At 35.7% G+C, this 20,532-nt stretch overlaps 1 protein-coding gene across 1 annotated transcript in view; it reads left to right on the plus strand.

Annotated features, from left to right (window-relative positions):
• Positions 1-18,197, plus strand: part of LOC150104065 (uncharacterized) — a 387,411-nt gene extending 369,214 nt beyond the window's left edge. Inside the window, 2 exon segments of the mRNA XM_090396391.1 lie at positions 2,383-2,592; positions 16,689-18,197. Coding sequence (XP_090252517.1) covers positions 2,383-2,592; positions 16,689-16,829 — 351 coding nt within the window. The 3' untranslated portion in view covers positions 16,830-18,197.
• Positions 18,198-20,532: the final 2,335 nt, after the last annotated feature.

Raw genomic sequence — 20,532 nt, forward strand, 5'->3', positions numbered from 1 at the left:
GGTTCTCAAAGGAAATACAAACAGGGAAGCTCTTAAGAAACAAGTTTACCTTAATGGAAAAAGAATTGAGGAAGTCAGCAAGTTTGAGTACCTGTGATCCATTATTAATGTGAAGAATTGCTGTTCAGAAGAATGTCAGGAATGGCTAAAACAACAGTCAGAGATCCATCCTTCCAGATTTTAGACAAATCTATCTCCATAGGAACAAAGCTGAGCATTTTGGATGCAGTTGTTTTTCCAACAGCGACTTATGGATATGAGACTTGGAACCTTGAGAAGTCAGATAAGAAAAGGATATCTGCTTTTGAGATGTGATGCTACAGAAGGCTGTTGAGGATATCATATACTGAAATGCATACAAATGAATAGGTGTTAGAAAAGATCAGTAGAACTTTAAGACTCCTTAAGGATATTGACAAAAGAAAGTTAAAATATTTTGGACATATTGAAAGGATGGAAGGAGGACTTCTCAGAACAGTAATAGAAGGCCAAGTTCCTAGAAAAAGAGGAAGGGGTAGACCATCAGTGAGATGGATGGTGTGTGTGGAGTAACTAATCTTCAGAGAGTTGAAGTCTCCAGAAAAGCAAATAACAGGACTACATGGTGAGGCCTAGTGTGGCACATCACTGAGCATCAGAGTGACCGTATGTCATCTGTGGATGTCCAGTGAACATATAGATAGACACACCAAAATACCTGAATCGAAAACGTAGTTATAGCCACTGTCATTGACATTCATATCAAGCACTACCATCTCTTACTTTTCTTTTTTGAAAGTGATTTCATTGTCAAAACAAATTTAATTATAGAATCACCGTACATTATTATTTCTTTTTCTTAAATTCTAATCGACTTACCATGTTATTATTATTCGCTGATAACTTAATTTCTGCACTTCATGCTTTCTTCAGAAAGGTGTTGAAAATGAAGCTCAGTTATGTGAAACTTAAATACAAGGGACATCCAGAAAGTAAGTTTCCGTTTTTAAATATTTTCACTGCAGCCCTGCGATCGCAATGGTGTGCATGTGTGCCAAGTTTGTTGATTCGTTAGCAAGGCTTTGGTGCCATTTTCAGACATTCTTACAGTGCATATGCTTCTTGGTGTGATTATAATGTCTAAAAAAATCGAATCGCCCACCGCATGTGAAATTAGGTCAATCATCTGTTTCTTGAATGCGAGGAACATTAAAGCAGCTGAAATTCATCGGAAAATTATTCAGCTTTATGGAGAACATGCAACGAGAGAGCACACAGCTGGCATAACACAACAACTTCTCGCCACCTTCGACTAGGAACAATTCCATCATCCCCATATAATCCTTACCTCGCACCAAGCGACTTTCACCTGTTCAAATATCTGAAATCTTTCCTTGGTGGCCAGCAGTTTCAAGACGATGATGAGGTCAAAGAAGCAGTCAATACATGGTTTGCATCACAGCCAGCAACCTTCTACAACAAAGGTATACAACCCTTGGTGTCCCATTATGATAAGGGCCTGAACAATGGTGGAAATTATGTAGAAAAGTAGTTAAAGATGTCTACTTTAATTTCCAATAAATTTTTTTTGTAAGTATATTTTCGTTTCTCTGACAGCCCATTGGAACTTACTTTCTGGATGTCGTATGTATCTTTAATAGTCGAAAATGAAACAAATACATCCAAAAAAACAAAAAATTATGAATCAAATGCACTATAAATTTTGAAAAAATTAAGAATATAAAAATTAAAAATTTAAATACTAAAGAAAAACAAAAACTAGTAATGTACATACAAGACTAGCAACTCTACAGAGTATTCTTTCTTTCTTTGAGCATTAAATGTCTAATTCCACAAACCATAGAGAATGTCAATGCAAAGAGAACTATAACCATCCTTAACCACCAAGATGAAATATCAGCCATTTTTATGCTTTATAGCCATATTATTTCAAATGTTATCTGAACATTATTTTGAGTTCAAATGACACTTTGCATCCATAATTTTTTATTAACACCACATAGCTAGTAGGCTGATTAATATCCTAAGCTGTTTTAATTTCAGATAATATAATGGCACATATAAAATATAATCGGTAAATAATGTCATTACTCCATGAATAATAATAATAATAAAACTGTCTGTACACAAGACCTAACTATGTGCAGATACGCACAACCAGAAAACAAAAATTGTGGTTGGAAAAACATTCTTTATCTCATCGTAACGTGTAATTGTCTTCAGATGTAATTTCAAAAGTATCAAGAGAAGTGAATCATAATTCAAAATAAGTATTATCTTAGTATCACTAACATATAATTTATACATAATAATAACATAAGTGAAACCTTGTTAGTTTTCATTCTGAATCAAAATTAATGCACTGTTTTAAATATATTACAGTTATATGGGAGACGAGCCCCATGGGAAGATCCAGCAGATTGGGTTATACAATCATATCCATGGCCATCATCAGGTGAATGGAAGGGTGAAGATTTGCCTCAGCTGCTCAGATTAAGGGCTGAAGATGTAGGCTATGATGTTCATCCAACATCAGGAATGACTGCTAAAAACATTCAGTCTGCACCAAATGATATCCAGTCTGATCCATTAGTAAGTATTAAAGTTAAAAGAATAAACAGAGACAGAATCATCGTAAAAATATTAAACTAGAAAGTCAGCTTTGAGAACTTGATTCTTCCTATTCATATAAACAACAAATGTTGTTTCCTTCTTTTACTTCTATATGACAAAGAAAAGAAAAAAAAAACTTCTTCCCTCTGCCTCCAGTCACATTCCTTGATCAGACATTTCACACCTACAAACCAAATAGTGCCCTCCTTTAAGTCATGCAAGATGCTATTGTATCTTGCATGATGCATCAAACTGCATGACTCAGTTTTGACTTACATTACCTTACCTGAACCAAAAATGTAGCAGTGATTAGGACAGTGTGACAGAGCATTGAATACTGATAGAAGAACAAAAAAAGAGAAGTTACAACACAAAAATAAATTAATTATTAGAAAAAAATGCTTTTCACTGACTGTCCCTGGTAATGAAATGCTGTGAAAGTCAAAAGGGTAATCTCACACATTAGATATTATTATTATTAGAGATCTCCAAGTCAGGTACTTGCTGAAAGAGGTTACACATCACTCACACCAGCTGCCATAGCTTTTCTTGAATTCCTTCACACTACTTGCACTCACCACTTTGAAAGGTAGGCCATTTCAGTCATGCACCACTCTGTGAGAGCAAAATCTAGCTCTCATCCTTTTCTTGACTGCATTCAATCTCAATTTTCAAGGATGTCTCCTTATTCTCTCCCTTCGCCTTCTGTAAAATGAAAATTTCTATCTGTCAGTGCAATATGATCCTCTCAGAAGTTTGTGGGTCTATCATATCACTCCTCCTTCCTGTTTGCCAGTGTCTCCAGTCTACACATTCTTGATCTTTCTTCATAATCTACATTTGACAATTCCAGTATCATCTTTAAAAGCATCCTATTCATAGTATCTGCATCACCTTGAAAATCAGGCCTCCAGATCTGCATATAATATTCCAGGTTGTCATATCAAGTCTTTATTAATATAGGGAAAATTACTTCCTTATCCTTACAAGTCAATTTGTTTCAGCATTGCTATTATCCTCTGGGTTGTATTTGCAATCTTTGTATTATGACCCTTTAATGTCATCTTCCTGTCAATCAAAATGCAAAGATCCTTAGCCTGATTGGATGCCATTCTGTAAGTATCACACTGGAAAGATTTCCAGTGAGATTTCCAGGTTGAGATTTCCAATAGTGAGATTTCACTATTGGAAATCTCAACATACTATTAAGTGTAAAGTTATGCCTCTAATGTTTACCTGAAAGTGTATTCAAATCATTCTGCATGTCAACATTCCCATTTACCTGCATATCTTTGCATCAGCAAAGCAGCTGTTTCAAATATTCTTCCTGATGGAACATCCTTTCATGCTTTATCGTGTTAAGCCTTAGCAAAGACCTAAAAGTATCATGATGTATCTATTCCTCTTGTCTAACTCAACTATAACATTATCATTAAGTTTGAGCAAGTTACTCAAACATAGCCTTCCATTAGTAAACCCATGTTGTTCATTGCAAAGTATAGATCCTATGTCATCCCATTTCTGTATACAAGCCCTCGTCAACTTTTCCAATTTCTTCACCACCACCCTGGAGATACTAATAGGTCAGTAGTTGGGGACATCAGCCTTTGTACCATCCTTGTGCAACAGGATTATCATAAAGTCTTTCCACTCCTGTGGTATCTTCCATGTTCTGAGCCTCACATTATTATAGCTGGATCAAAGGTATGCTGAACACTCTTTAGCATCTGTGCAAATCCCATTAGCCCTTATGGCTGAATTTTTCTTGTTTAAGTTCATGCAACAACTCTAGTATCTCCACCTGAGTCACATCGTTCAGTGCAGATGTATTGAGCTCCGTATTACTTTTCCCAGGTTGACAGATCTTAGCAAAGCAGATGCTCATTAACTTACGAGCTCTTCTACATCTACCACCTTCATACCACAGACATTCATTAAGGTTATTCATTGGCATTTTTATGTGACTCCTGCTCACAAAAGGTAAATGTATAGTACATTAGCACATTGTGTATGTGCCAAGGAATTTTTTATTTATTTATTTTTTATATATAATCCGAAAAACCCTGTTCTAAATACCAAAATGTAGAACTTTTTCAAGCTGCTTTAGACTTCCATCGGACAATAAAATTCATCTCCTGACCTACACACAATCACAAACATCCATGTCTATAGCAAGATTCAAACCAGCAGTCTGTTAGTTAGGATTGAAAAACAGAGTTTACTTACAACATAATGATAGAATTCTTTTCATATTCAGACTTAGCTTAACATGCAATACTCAACTTCTCTAGCATGAGATTTGTAATTTTTATAAATCGACATCCTCACACACAGAGTATTCCTTCCACATTATTTTGAAAATCACTTCCTTTAATAAGACTGCACATCTGTTTCTCACAGATTAGGGATGCATTCCAATATTGCATAGTTTAAGTTTTTTTTTTTTTTTTTTAATGCTTCCCATGTACTGCTGCTATCCTTCCCATCCAGCAACTGAACCTAGTATTCTCCTCAGCTGTTCTTAATTTTCTGCTTTGTAATTTAGCATGCAACCTTTTCTGAGCTCTTCCCATACACTTAGCAACTTCCACCACCCCATCCTTCCAGTCACTATAATCTTCTCCAACACTGACCTTGAATTCCCTCTGTCACAAGCTTCTTGAGAATTCTGTCTAACAGCTCAATACATTTTTCTTTCTTCTCATGAGATTTTATTACTATCCATTTTCAGATAATTACAGTCTTCAATAATAATTACTTGTTTGTCACCCATCATGCTACATTTGGTAATGCAATTCATCTTCACCAACTGATCCACTAAATCTATAATATCTTATCATATATTTAATCTTATTAGACTCCACATCACACCAGATAGCTTCAAACTCATTGCTACATTGAAACATTGTTACTAATATTGCATTCACACATTGTTACTAATATTGCATTCACACATTGTTACTAATATTGCTTTCTATCCTGAATTAGATTAAAATCCTTCATTATTAGCAGCATCTTCGCTCTTCTTTTATCTTGTTGTCCTTAAAAATACAGTACTTTTTACACATGCTAGGTAGCATATCTGAAAGCCAGGTCTCACTAATATCAGTGATCTGAGGCCACAATTTATTCACTAGCAAACTCAATCCCTTTGTTTCTGATACTCCTGAGATTGGCATACAGATGCAAATATATTAAGTTACCTCCAGCCTCTGTGTATACTCATCGCTGTAGCCTTCTTGGTTCAGTTAGATGACCTGCAGATGTTTGTGTCTAATGCGATGCATATGCAAATATCCTTGCACAGTGTATACTGAAATTTTATCATCATCGTCCTCCAAAACCATCATTATAAGCATTTGAACCACTCTGGAAACTACAATCATTATTAAATAGCTCCATATTGGTTTAAAAAAAAATACCTGAGTAGACATGATCTTCAGAAATTCAAACTGGAGAGCATATTAAGAATGTGAAGCAAGATGTGCATCCAGTGAAGACTATGTCAGCATGTCATATAGATTTTACTTTACTAAGAAGATATTTCAAGAAGCAGTTCAATCAAATGGAACCAAGGACTAAAGTTGAATTACATCTGGAAGTCCCTTATCAGATTTTGTAAAAAGAATGATGCTATACTAACTTATTTAATAATTCAACCCATGAGGGTTGTGATATGTCTAACTGTTAAAAATTAATAATTTTGGAGTTTTACAGTTAATCCATTCCATTATGTTTTTGTATGCCCTCAAATACCCTATTTGAGGGGTAAAATGTGAAAGCATTTCTGTAGAAACCAGTAGTTATACATATCTTCTGCTTCTTTTCATTGCACGGGCTTCCATGAAGTGAGGACATAATACAGTTGTGTTGCTGGTATTCTTACCACATGAAATAGCTTATTAATTACTTCAGTCAGTTTCATGAAATTCATGCCTTGTACATTATCAGGAGAAATAAGTGAATAAACTAAAAAATTAAAAAAATAAAAATCAGATTACCTACTGGTAACATTAATTGCGAAATATTTGAAATATATGCAACACATGAATTTATAATTTTTATTATTAACATCTGACCTCCATGGAGTCAGACTAATTGTGGGAGGTACACACTATTGTACAATGCTTATCCAACTGTCCCTAACTGATTCAGTGTGTCTACATTGACAACACACTCAGGCAATGCATTCCACTCAACATCCACTCTCCATGCAAAGAACCTACTCCTCACTCTGTTCACACCCTCCTTATACAGTTTCGAGCAATGGCCTCTTGTTCTACCCCCCCCCCCCCATTCTATGAAAAATCGCTTCATTTTCAATCTAATAATAACTTCTGACTAGCTTATATGTCTCAATCATATCCCTCCCTATTCCTTCTATTCATAAGGCTTTACAACTTACATTCTCTCAGCCTGTCCTCGTACTCCACATTCCAAAAACACTGATCCCCCCCCCCCTCCCATTCTATAAAAAATTGCTTCATTTTCAATTTAATAATATAGCCACTAGAGGGCTATATGGTATGTAGTGTCTGAGGATAGCTCCTGACCAGATAAGTGATATTTTGAGTAAAAATTAATGAATTTGCATAGTATTTACATAGTATTGTTTACTTTTAGTATTTTAGCGTGTCTGGGTGATTTTTGTGTTTTTTTTTTTCGAGTATTTTAATAGTAAATTGATAGATACGATTATCTGTGCACATGGCTCCCATAAAGAGGAATACAAAGATGGCGTCCAGGTCGACATATTTGTCTAAAAATCTTAACTTAAAGGACTTGATTCAGTGTACCGTTTGCGAAATGTGTGCATTGAGGAGAGCGGTTGGAGTCTGGTTAAACAACGATAGTGGAGTGAATGTGTGCAAAAAGTGTAAAGAATGTGAGGATTTAAAGAGTGTTTCAGGTCGTGTGAGTGATATCGTTGTTGAAAGTGAGAATCTAGATAACAGCGATATTCGAGGTATGAATGGTGATATTTGTGAGGTAGTACCTGATAGCTGTGAGAGTGGTGTTGAAAGCGAGAATGAAGGTAAGCATACAGAACGATTGAATGAATCATCAGAGAATAAAAATGATGACACTGATGCAATGAGTGAAATCGCTCTATTATGCGGAGCGATACTTAGGGCAAATCGGCAGCTGGAGTGTTCGCAAAAATCTTTAACAAGCATACCAACTAATAATCAGCAAAAGTATGATAGAAAAAATAAGTGTATGATAGTGAGTGTAAACAAAATGAAATAGCATGTTGTATGGAGATTCCTTAGTAAGAGATGTGTTAGTTTGAGAGTTTAACAAAATCGTACCAACCCGGTGCAAACATTAAGAATGTAAGCGAGTCAATTAGAATGCAAAAACAGCAGGTGAAAGAATTGATAGTGATAGCAGGTACAAATGATTTGAAAGGAAACAAAAAGGCTATGAGTGAGGATGTGAAGGAATTGCTTGAGGTAGCAAAAGAGAAGAGTGAGAGAGTTAGGATGGTGAGTCTGTTGCTGCGATATGACAGTAAAGAGTATAGAAGGAAGGCCATAATTGCTAATGACTTTATGCGTGAATTATGTTTGATGAGTGGTGTGGATTTTGTGGATGTGTGGAATGAGTTCGATGGGTGAAAGGATTTATATAAAATGGATGGTTTACATTTGAATGGATTTGGTGTATGGAGACTTGAAAAGGTGTTGTCGAATCTAGTGGAAGTGAATGTGCAGAATCAGGGAAACTAGAGTTATTAATGGGGGGGGGAGTAGATATGCAGATTTTAGGGAGACAGTTGAGTGTGTAAATGTGTGTAATATGCCCAAGCAAGTTGGAAAGACCACGAATCAGAATGGGATAGTTAGTATAAGACATCAAAATAGGGATGGGACAAATCAGCTTCTCCAATTCATGTATACAAATGCCAGAAGTATTAGGAACAAGAAGGAAGAATTTTTGGCCTTGGTTGGCACTTCCAGACCACAGGTTATTGGCATTAGTGAAACATGGCTGATAGAAGATGACACAGCTAGTAGGATTGAATGTGAGGGGTATGGTGTGTTCTGGAGAGGCAGGGAGAATATAATGGGAGGAGGTGTGTTATTGATGATAGCTGATGAGCTACAGCCAAGGAGAATAGAAGTGGAACTGCAGGATAGAGAAAAGAGCACATTTGAGGCTATTTGGTGTGAGATTGAAACTAGCAGAACAAAATATACAGTTGGGTGCTGCTATAGACCAGGTGATGGAATAGATGGTGGAGATAGTATGCATAAGCAAATAGAAGAAATGAGTGGAAGGAGGGTAATTATTATGGGAGATTTCAACCATGGTAACATTGATTGGAAGGAGGAGAGGACACACGGGAGGAAGGAATTGGATTTTATGCGGTTATTAAGGGATAACTATCTGCGATAGCATGTAATGGAAAATACTAGGGGGTCAGAGAGTGCTTGACCTAGTAATTACATCTGAGGATTTGGCTGTAACAAATATGACCACATTACCACCAATTGGTGAGAATGATCATAGGGTCTTGACTTGGGAGGTGGCTAAAGGTGTGGAATTTACAATTAAGACAGGGTATATGTGGAATTATCGGGCTGGAAAGTATGACAAGCTTAGGAGTTTGATTGGTTCAGTGCCATGGCATGTACAACTGCAAGGACTAGAAGTTGATAGTGCATGGGAGGCAGTTAAGAAGTGTTTGCATGAAGCAATGGCTGACTGTATACCTAGAGTCCGAATAATAAATCAAGTAGGGGTTAAATGGATGAATAACACCATTAAGCTTGAGCTGCGAAAAAAGAAACAACTATAGAGGGAATTTAAGGAGAAAGGTGACTGGCAGGCACATGAACGGTATAAAGCGCAGGCCAGAAGGGTAACGAGTGTGGTAAGAAAAGCAAACAAGGATTATGAAAGAACATTGGCCATGCAGGCTAAAGAGAATCCTAAACAGTTTTTTAGATATGTAGCAAGTAAAAGAAAAAATGTATATGGCAGAATGATTTTAAAGAATGCCGATGGTAGGGAGGTAACCAAATCAGTTGATATAGTTGAATTACTGGCGAGCACTTTGGAAGAATATATCATCCAGGTGGTGACATTGCAGAAATGAATGAACCAATCGATTATACAGGAATTGTGATCAATGAAGTGGAGGTGAGTAGTCTATTGCAAAACCTCAATGTCAATACATCTGTGGGGTTGGATGGTATACCAGCTCGTGTCGTACATGAAGCGGCTAAAGAATTGTCAGTACCCTTGACCATTTTGTTTAATCTGAGTCTCGGGTCTGTGTTAGTCCCAAGGGGGTGGAAAGAGGGGGAAAATAGTTCCACTGCATAAAGGAGATTCCAAGACTGCTGTTGTAAATTACCGACTGATTAGCATATCAGGAATCGTTGTCAAGGTCTTGGAGAAATTAGTCAAGAGAAGAATACAGGATTGGATAGATGAAAATGGAATACTGTATGGGGGGGACAACATGGTTTTGTGAAGGGTGGATCATGCCTCAGTAACTTGCTCACGTTTTATAACACAGTGACGGCTGAACTGGATAACGGTAATGGGTTTACAGTGATTCTACTGGACCTTGCCAAGGCCTTTGACAGGATACCACATGGAACTCTAATCAGTAAACTGGAGCAGATGGGGATGGATATAGGGTTGGTGAGATGGATAAGAGGGTGGTTGATGGAGAGATACCAGAGAGTGGTTTATTCAGGAGTGGAGTCCAAAAGACACTTGTGACTAGTGGTGTGCCCCAGGGTTCTGTTCTTGGACCACTACTTTTCAATTTGTTCATTAATGATATAGGAAAGGATCTGAGAGGAAGTGTTCACTTGTTTGCTGATGATGCAAAGTTGGGTAGAGCAATTGTGAGTGCACAGGATGTCAAAATTTTGCAGAATGATTTGGATAGTTTGGAGGACTGGGCTAGGGAAAATGGATGTCAATTTAATGTGGCAAAGTGTAAGGTTATGCATTTTGGGATGAAAAGAATAGCAGCAGTATATCAGATTGGTGGAACCGTACTCCAGGAGATTGATGAGGCCAGGGATTTGGGAGTGTTGGTGGATAGGGAGTTGAAGTTTAGGGGGCACATCGCAAAAGTGGCTAAATCAGCGCATCAAATCACTTGGTTGCTGAAAAATACTTTAACAAGCAGAGACAAACAAGTTATTGTTCCTCTATATCGAGCCCTGATAAGACCCTATCTAGACTACTGTGCCCAGATATGGGCGCCAGGGTTTCTTCTTGATAGGGAGGAAAGGATCCAGAGGCGAGTGACCAAAATGATAGCAGGTCTGTGGAATGAACCTTATGAGAACAGATTGAAGATTTGTGGGTTGCAAAAATTGGTCGATAGGCAGAAAAGGGGTGTATGATTGAGACATTCAAATTACTGAAGGATTTCTATAAAATTAATCCAGAAGATATTTTTGAGAATAGGACTGGTGGTGGGAGGACTAGGGGGGGGCCATACATGGAAGCTGGGAAAGAATGTAGTTAGCAAGGGTGTTAGAGCTAAGTTTTTTACTTGGAGAGTGGTGAATGAGTGGAATAAGCTGCCAGAGTCTGTTGTGGGTGCTGTGACCATGAATGAGTTCAAGGCGAGGTATGATAGATACTGTGTGAATGTCGAATGGTTGTTCTTGACATGATGTTAGGGCCTCCCTCGATGAGTCTGTCAACTCCTTGGAGTTGCCTGAAATAATAACTTTTGACTAGTTTATATGTCTCAATCATATCCCTCCCCGTTCCTTCTATTCATAAGGCTTTACAACTTACATTCTCTCAATCTGTCCTCGTACTCCACATTCCAAAAACCACTGACCACCTTTGTGAATCATCTCTGGACTTTTTCCAACTTATCCTTGTCACTGCAAAAACCTAGCAACCAAATCTGCACACACTAATCCATGTGAGGCCTGATCAAGGCCTTATACAATGACATAACCTCTTTTTTTTTTTCTGCATGTCAGGGTCCTCTGCATCATTGCCATTATCCAATGCGATGTCCTCACAACTTGTGAAATGTGGCCCCAGAATTTCAGATCCTTGTCCACATCACTTCAAGATCTCTCATCTCTACTTCTTTTAAAGTTTCCCCACCAAGCATATACTTTTCATCCCTTCATTGCTTACCAAATCTCAAAACCTTACACTTTGCAACACTGAACTGATAGTTCCAGTTACCTGCCCATTCATGCAATCTATTCATGTCCTCCTGTAAGGTCATAACACCTGCTTGTCTACCTGCATTGTTCTCCTCAATTTTGCATCATCTGAAAACAGTTGCATATCACCAGTTAAACCCATCCCAATATCAGTAACATACAAATTGGACAACAATGGTCTCAAACCTGATCCCTGCAGTACACCACTAGTGACCTTAATCTTTCTGATTCCTATCTGACAGCCTGTCACTGATCCAACTCAGAAGTCTGTTATCTGATCCCATCTGTTTCAATTTATTTAACAGCTTATCATGTGGCAGTCTATCAAAAGCTTTTGCAAAATCCAAGTACACCACTGTAGATGCATATCCCCAGTCCAAGGTATTTGTCACCTTGTTATAATAGATAAGTTAGTAAAACATGATCTCCCCTTTTCTGTCATTACAGAAATACTGCGGTTATCAACCCATTACTGTATCCTACTTCTCACCAATCTCTCCAGTACCCTCACCACAGCTCAATATATACAGATTGGCCTATAATTTATCACCACCTTTATGCATTGGAACAATTTTACTCTGCTTCTACTCACTTTGAACCCGTGTGCTGTTGTAAGACTTATTAAACAGGCATGCCAATGCTACTACCAATTTCCTGAAACATTCCCTTAAAACAGGTGATGATATGTCATCAAATCCTGTCGCATTATTGACATTAAGGTTATTTAATTCCTCAAATACATCCTACTCACTCACAAATTAAACCATCATCTCCCATGTCCTCCACACTTAAGTTCCTCATGATTCCGCTCTGAAACACGCTTATAAATTGATCATTGAATACCTCAACAATATCTTTTGCAGCAATTATCAATGTACCATTTTCTTCCTTCTACTTGCCACATACCTAAAAACCTCTCTAGGGTTTTTTCTTCAGCTGATTTGCCAATTTCTGCTCATGCTGCACTTTTGTAGTATCAGCAGAAACTGAGTCACTCTCTTGGATTGTTCTTTATACTCTTCATGTAACTGATTACAATGGTGGTCTGAAAGGTTCTCGGCCTAACAATGAAAAAACAAATTTATCATCATCATCAAATTCCTGACATGTACCCTCAAGGGGTGTACAGGATATGATAGTACTACATGAAAAATTTACAGCATTACTAACTTCCTATCTACAATTTTCTTCCAAATCAGTCTGTTACTTGTCAAAACTCCAACATTATCAGATCTTATATTTCTATCATCTAAAGCACTTTGTACCATATCAATCCACCTATATCTTGGTCTTTCTCTGGGTCGTTTCCTTGCAAACCTGGCAGAGAACACTTCTTTTACTAATCTTTCCTTGCCCCATTCTGTTTAAGTGACTATACCACCTGGATGCTGACAATGTCAAGTTCTTTCCTAATATCCTCGTATTTAATATGATACTGCCATTGATGCCATCTGTTCATGCCTCTCATCTTTTTCAGGACTCTCATATCTGCAGTCTCTAGTCTTTGGTCAAGTGTTTTACTTTTTACCCGGCTCTCAGATCCATAAGTTAAAACTGGTTTGAACACTGTCTTGTATACAGCTAATTTAGTGTTCCGACTAATTTCTCTCTTATTCCATATGAATTTATTCAATTGACTTCCTATCATACCAGCTTTGTTGATTCTGTTGTCTATTTCCATATTTAATTTACCATCTTCACTAAAAATTGTGCCTAAGTAGCTGAAATGTTTTACTTGTTCCACAGGTTCCCCGTTCACAACACAGTTGACATTTTCAACAATTCTACCTATTTTCATTGTCTTTGTCTTTTTAATGCTGAACTTCATACCATATCTATTACAATAATTATTCAATTTAGTCAGGGAATCTTGCAAACTTGTAGCAGATTTATTTCGAAGCATAACATCCTCTGCATAAAGCAAAGATCTGACATTAACATCTCCAATTCTGATATCATGTTTAATACCACTTTCCTTCGTAATGTGATCCATATAGATAATGAATAACAGAGGGGATAATGTACATCCTTGTCTCACACCAGATTTAACATTAAACCATCTTGCTGTACTTCCTTCAATTCTAACTGCTGACTTGCAACTCGAATAAAGACTAAGTATTGCTTGATATAATGCCCCACTGACACCATATAACTGTAGCGTATTGAATAGCTTCTCTCTCTTGGCACCTTGTCATATGTCTTTTCCAGATCGACAAAACTTAAATACAGATCTTTGTTATATTCCCATGCTTTCTCAACTATTTGTCGTAAAGTGAAGATCTGATCCTGACAGCCTCTATTTGGCCTGAATCCAGCTTGTTCTTCACCAATTCTTCTCAACCGTTTCTCAAGTATACTTGCATAAATCTTGCCAGGAACACTCAATAGAGAAATACCTCATAATTCTCACATTCAGTTTTATTTCCCTTTTTATATATGGGTACAATGAGAGCTCTACTCCAATCATCAGGAATCGTACCTCTGTCCAGGCCTTCTGAACTATGCAGTGCAACCACTGTAAGACTTTTATACCACCATACTTCAGCATTTCTGGTTGAATATCATCTACTCCTGCTGCCTTTCCACATTTCAAGCCTTTGATGGCTTTTTCTACTTCAAGTATGGATATGTATTCCTCACTGTATGCCTGTTGAGTGTTTTTTACTATTGTGCTATCACTGCATGTTTCATTTAGCAATTTTTCGAAGTAATTACTCCATACTTCAAGGATATCTTTTTCTACCGTTTTCATGTCACCTTTATCATCTCTAACTACTTTTACAGTACTCTTTCCTCCATTTCTAAGCTTCAACAATCTCCAGAATATCTTACCACCTTCTTTATATTTATTTTCTATGTTCTTGCCAAAGATCTCCCATGACTTTTGTTTAGTTAGTTTTACTTTCTTACATTTGTCTCTGTATTCTCTAAGAGCAAAAGCTGACTTATTTGCCAAGAACATTTGATATGATTTCTTCTTTTCCTTAACTGCCTCTAACTTCCGGTGTCCACTATGGAGTTCTGATTTTTCATCCTTGCAGACTACCTCACCACATGCCTCTCTGGCTGAATCAATGGGAGTTTTCTTCAAGGCTTGCCACTGAATCTCCAATGTTTGGTTCCTGTTCTCAAACTCTTTCATTTTTTCTTCAATAATTTTTGTGTATTTTATTCTAAAGTTCACATCTGAGAGCTGCTCAACTTTTATTCGCTTTAAAATTTTCTTCCATGTTATTCTTTTCAATATGTAATTCAGTTTTATCCTGCTCAAGACTAAATAGCGATCACTTCGAATTTCAAATCCTTCGTACACTCTACGATGTTTTCTGCACCAGGGAGAAAACATCACTCTCAACAATAACACAGTCAATGAGATCATGTGAATTTGTGCACATTTTTATGTTGGAACATGGTGTTAGTAATAACCAGTCCATGTCCTGAGCAGAAATCCAACAGGTATTTGTCATTATTATAAGCTTTGCTCTATTCTCCAAATTTTCCCAAAATATTTTTGTATGTCTGACAATCATTTCCTACTCTGCTATTTAGATCCCCAACAAGGACCAACTTTTCCTTTTTCATTGTGTCAGTTGGTTTTTCTAAAGCATCAAAATATAAACCTCCACTTCTACCTTAGTAGAACCTTCTGTGGGACCCTAGGCACAAATAAGTCTCATTTTCCAATTCCCCATTCTGATATTAGCCGACATCACTCTACTTGAAACTGCCTGCCATTCAAGAAGATTAGCTTCGTATTTTGTGTTGAATACTATGGCTACTCCTTCTTTTCCTTGATTGTCATTGCCAGAATATAACATTTTGTATTTATTGCTCAGAAAGATCTCACCAGTTTTTGTCTTTTTTTGTTTCAGTCACCTCCTATTATGCCGATCTGGTACTTATCTAATTCCTCAGCTAGCTCCATTTCTTTGCCATTCAGTCTTCTTATGTTGATAGTACCGATCTTTAACTCTGGTGATGTTGAGTTGGGGTGTGTGCTTTCAGATTTGTAACAAATTTATAATTTCAAAATTATTTTTATGTTTCAACATTATCTCCCATAAGACTAATACATTTATTCCAGCACAATTATCCCATCCATGTAATGGTTCTCAGTAAGATCTGCAAAATACCCCTTACAGCTGCAATCACTTCTTGATTCAAAGAAAAATGCTTACCAGCAAGGAAGAGTTTTAGTTTGGGGAAGAGATAGAAGGCAGAGGGAGCCTAATCTGGGGAATAGGGTGGATGTTCCAACAATTCACAGTGCAGATCCCTTAATTTTTCCATTGTCAAAACACATTTGTAGGCAGGTGCATTGTCCCGATAAAAGATGATTTTTTTCTTCTGCAATAATCTAATCTCACCACGAAGTGTAAACTCTTTGTGCTTCTCACATAAACCGTGTACGTGAAGCATAGCTATTGTTCATTTGACGTCTATGCTTTCCATATTTAAAATTACATTAATTGATAAAGTATTCAAAGTCATCCTACAATTAAGCATGGGACCGATTAAGATGAGTGGTGATGTGCTATGCATCCTTATATCTTTCATCATACAACATCAATAACAATGCAATTATACAGTCAAATTGATGTGAATTTTGTAGCGCAGGTTGCACAAACCACACAACAGTGCACCCAATCTAAATGGGCATGCAGTGCCACTGATAAATTATATATTTTTTTCAGTATTTGTATAGCTCTTTGTTCTCAAATGTTTCATAGAAAATCAAATATGATTACTAAATAGATTTCACTGAATAAAATTAATTATGACTGAATTTAATGCCATCTTATTAAATAATGAAACTGGCAAGAAAAGTTAGCATTTATTTTTGATTACGATTTAATGCTAAATTCTGAGAACTATAAACTTATTTACTTATTTCTTTCAATTCAGCTGAACATGTTAATGCATTTGCAAGAAGCTGCTAGTTACTCTAGTCCTCACAGCAATGACAGTGATACAAGTTGGGATAGCCATCATAGCAATCTACACCCTGAGGATGCAATATCTGCAAGTGTGGAGTCGACGCTGTAATAACACTATTTTTCTTTATTTTGAAAGGACTGATTGTGTGAGCATGTGTAAAGAATTCGAGTGAAATATAAACTGTCACATGCTATATTGAGCACATTATACCTAGTTTTGTACATTGTTATATGTGTATAGAGGAAAATGCAAAAATGATTTGCAAAGCGAAAGAATTTTTATACTTCATCTTAGAAGTAGTATATACAATGAATGTCGGTATTTTAACTAACACTGTTGAATGGAAATTTTCAACTACATTGTTGTATTTAAATTTTACAGTTAAATAGGAATGTTTCATGAGGTGCTAAAATGTGATAAATAATTAGATATCTCCTTCATAATTGCACCACTTTACAAACTTGTTAATGGAAGTTATGTAATCTTAAACAATTGACAAATCTGTAAGTTAGCAGTAAAACTGTACAACTGATATCAAATCACATGAACAGTTGTAACTTACAGTAGCTTGTCACATGAGTAGTTTGGACTCTCAGTGCAGTTTTTATATTTATGTAGCTAAATGGAACACTAAATGTAATAACACTTAATTTTATAGAATTTTTATGTTAAATGACCAAAGAAAAATTTAATACAAAATGCACTCTTCATTTTATATGTGTATAATAAACTTTTTCTAGTTAATGATTTTTATGAATGTTTGTTAGATGTACTGTTAATGTTGAAGAAGGTGGTTAGCAGCAATATAGATGTAAGTATATATATCATTTGTAGATGTCTTTCTGTATGAATAAGTTTCTGCTATGATATGATTTATAATGAGGTTGTATATTATGTATTCAAGCATATGGTACTGATTATCAGCCACTGCTAATTTTTCATAGCATATGGAGTTTTTATCAGTTAATGCTATGAAATTATTTATTGCTAAAATGTTTAACAATCAGTATTTAAAAATGTTTAATACCTTAAAATGTATAAAATTTTGCATTAGACTAGTACTCTTAAAAACAGCATACATTAGATTATGCTGCTCTAAATGCTAGATTTAAGTTCAGTCAATTTTTCTCTTTCCTCGCATGCTATTAACATACCTGCTTCTGCTTGTTATATTTAAGATGTTTTATAAATTTGGATGTTGCTGTAAAATTTAAAACCAGATATTTGTATATATTTGAAGTTTTGCTTTATTTGCTAATATTTTAAAATTAGTTAAATTTTATGCCTTATCATTTTATCTTGTTATAGGATATATGATTTTGTTAATATATGAGGTATAAATTTTTTTGCTATGTCTAATGCCTGTTAAAAGCAATCTGGATCTTCGTAATTCAAGATATTAGAGGCTGGTAAACTCCAGCTATTTTGTTTATCCACAAGAATAGAAAGAAAATAAAAAGTACTATTTTATATTGATATTCAGTAGTTTCTTTTCTGCATGTAATTTTTCTTCTTTCTGTAGTGCTCTAGGACAGTGCTTCCCAAACTTCTGGATGTCAGGGTCCCCTTTGGAAAAATTAAAATATTTCACGGCCCTCCCTCGAAAAAAAATCTTAATATAGATATATATTATTACAATATGTATTGTATTTATATTCAATACAAAACATACACAGCGAATATTTCAAAAATCAAATGCAAATATTACAATTTTAGCATCTTACATACACATTTGACATGGCACATTATCTCATATTTTTATATAGATTGATATATTGTTATTGTACATTTGCAGTACAAGCACATGAAACATAAAAGGATTAGTAATAAAGAAAGAATTAAAAACTTAAAAGAAGTTTAATAGCAATTTAATGTGATGGATGTGTTTCAATACTGCTACACAAAAAGTCAATATCAGGTGAAATATTTGAAACTGCAATTCTTAGATTTCTGCTTTGAAATGAAACGTACATGAATAAGCATATAGTTATTAATATTCATTACGCTGAAATACGCAGAAAGCAAAATTTGTGAGCCAGCAATTTTTTTCCATTAAAATAAAAAAAAAAAATAATAAATAATAAATTAAATATGTTTCTTTTAAGATAAAAAAATCTACTTAGTCTTAAAACAGTTTAAATTTGTTTTCATTATTTCACGCCCCCTCCTCAACAAAACCTATGGCCCCAAGGGGGCCGCAGCCCACAGTTTGGGAAGTGCTGCTCTAGGATACAGTGCATTAATGAAGTAAACACAGTATGGGTACATAAGGACCAATATCCAAAAAGTATGAGTGTTATACGTGATTCAGATGAAGCATCTATAATAGTATAGACAAAAAGAAAAGGAAAAAAAATCTGTAAATGAAAACAACGTTGAGAGAGTAAAAGAAAGACTTGAATTGAAAGAGTAAGTATCATATTGATGGAAGAAAGATTGACGAAAGAAGTTCTAAGGAAAAATATTTACAGTTATTAGAAAAAGGCAACTGTGACAGAAAAAGTTGGTCTTCATCGGAAATCTAAACAAGAAATGAATGCCAGAATAAAGAAATATTTTAAGAAAATTTGAAGGAAAGAACAAAAGCTAATATTAATGGTAAGCAGTACCGTCTGCAGGATGTAGCATAGAGGCAGTCTGTCTCACAGCGCTCGTTAGGCCATATTGCAGTAGGCTGAACTTAATGAGGAGTACGGCAACAAGATATTTTACATCTGATATAGATGCAATAGATTTATTTGAAGAATAAAAAATTCTCTCAAAAATAATCCAAGAGAAAAGTGGTCCTTGCCAAATTTTATCCTATATATATATATAAAACCGAAATCTTGTAGAAATTTATCCCAACGTAACCACTGCCCTAAGGATAGTGTTAACAATTCCTGTTAGTGCAGAAAAATTTTTTTCCAATCTTAAACTGATTAAAAATTATTTGCGAACAGCAATGACCCAAGAAAGATTGGTTGGTCTAGCAACTATATCAATAGAGGTGGACATAGCTTTTTACATTTAGAAGAGCTTAAAAACAGTTTTATTGTGTGATATCCCCATAGAGCAAATATTTAATTAATATTATTATGTAATTGTTTTGCATTAATGTTTCTCTTGTAATAAAAACAAAATAGCAATTGGAGATTTTCTTATATTTTTGTCTTATAATCCATCAGGGGTGATAATATTTAATTGTTTGCCTCAGGGAGGTGATCTAATATGGCAACGGCCCTGATGGTAAGTATAGAAATAGAATGTTAGCGATTTTTTGTGAAGACAGAAAGGACAGAGGGGGGGGGGATGCCATAGATGATAGCAAGGGAATTATGTCAGCACAATATCATACTTAAACAAAAAAAAATATGTTTACTAATAAACTAAATATCTCAGTCAATCACACTCATACAAAACAAAAGCTACAGTGAGTTAACCTAGATACCTCCATACTGCAATTGGAAAAACAACAGGACAGTGTGCCCTTTGATTGGTAACAACCTGAGTTAGATTCTCATCATGACAAGAGTTAGCCTTTCTCAACAGAGGTAACAGGGTTTTTTCCCCCAGAAACTGCTTTTTTCATCCCACGTACAGGTAAATCGGCCATGAGAACACATGCAATTTATAGACAAAAAATACTGTTTGTGGTGATGGGCAGTAGAGATGGTGTTGATCATAGTTGTATGTGATTATATGTAATGCAAAAATTAAGTAGTAGGAATGACAGTGATATCTGTATAGCAGAGTGAAGTAAAGTAGAGCACTCTCCTGTGATAAGTCCTTGAAGATGTCAAGTAATGACAATAGCAATAAGCTAGACAAG

Source organism: Typopeltis vanoorti, chromosome 8 (assembly GCF_054136105.1).
Source record: "Typopeltis vanoorti isolate ZY-2024b chromosome 8, IOZ_Tvanoo_1.0, whole genome shotgun sequence".
Lineage (NCBI taxonomy): Eukaryota > Metazoa > Arthropoda > Arachnida > Uropygi > Thelyphonidae > Typopeltis > Typopeltis vanoorti.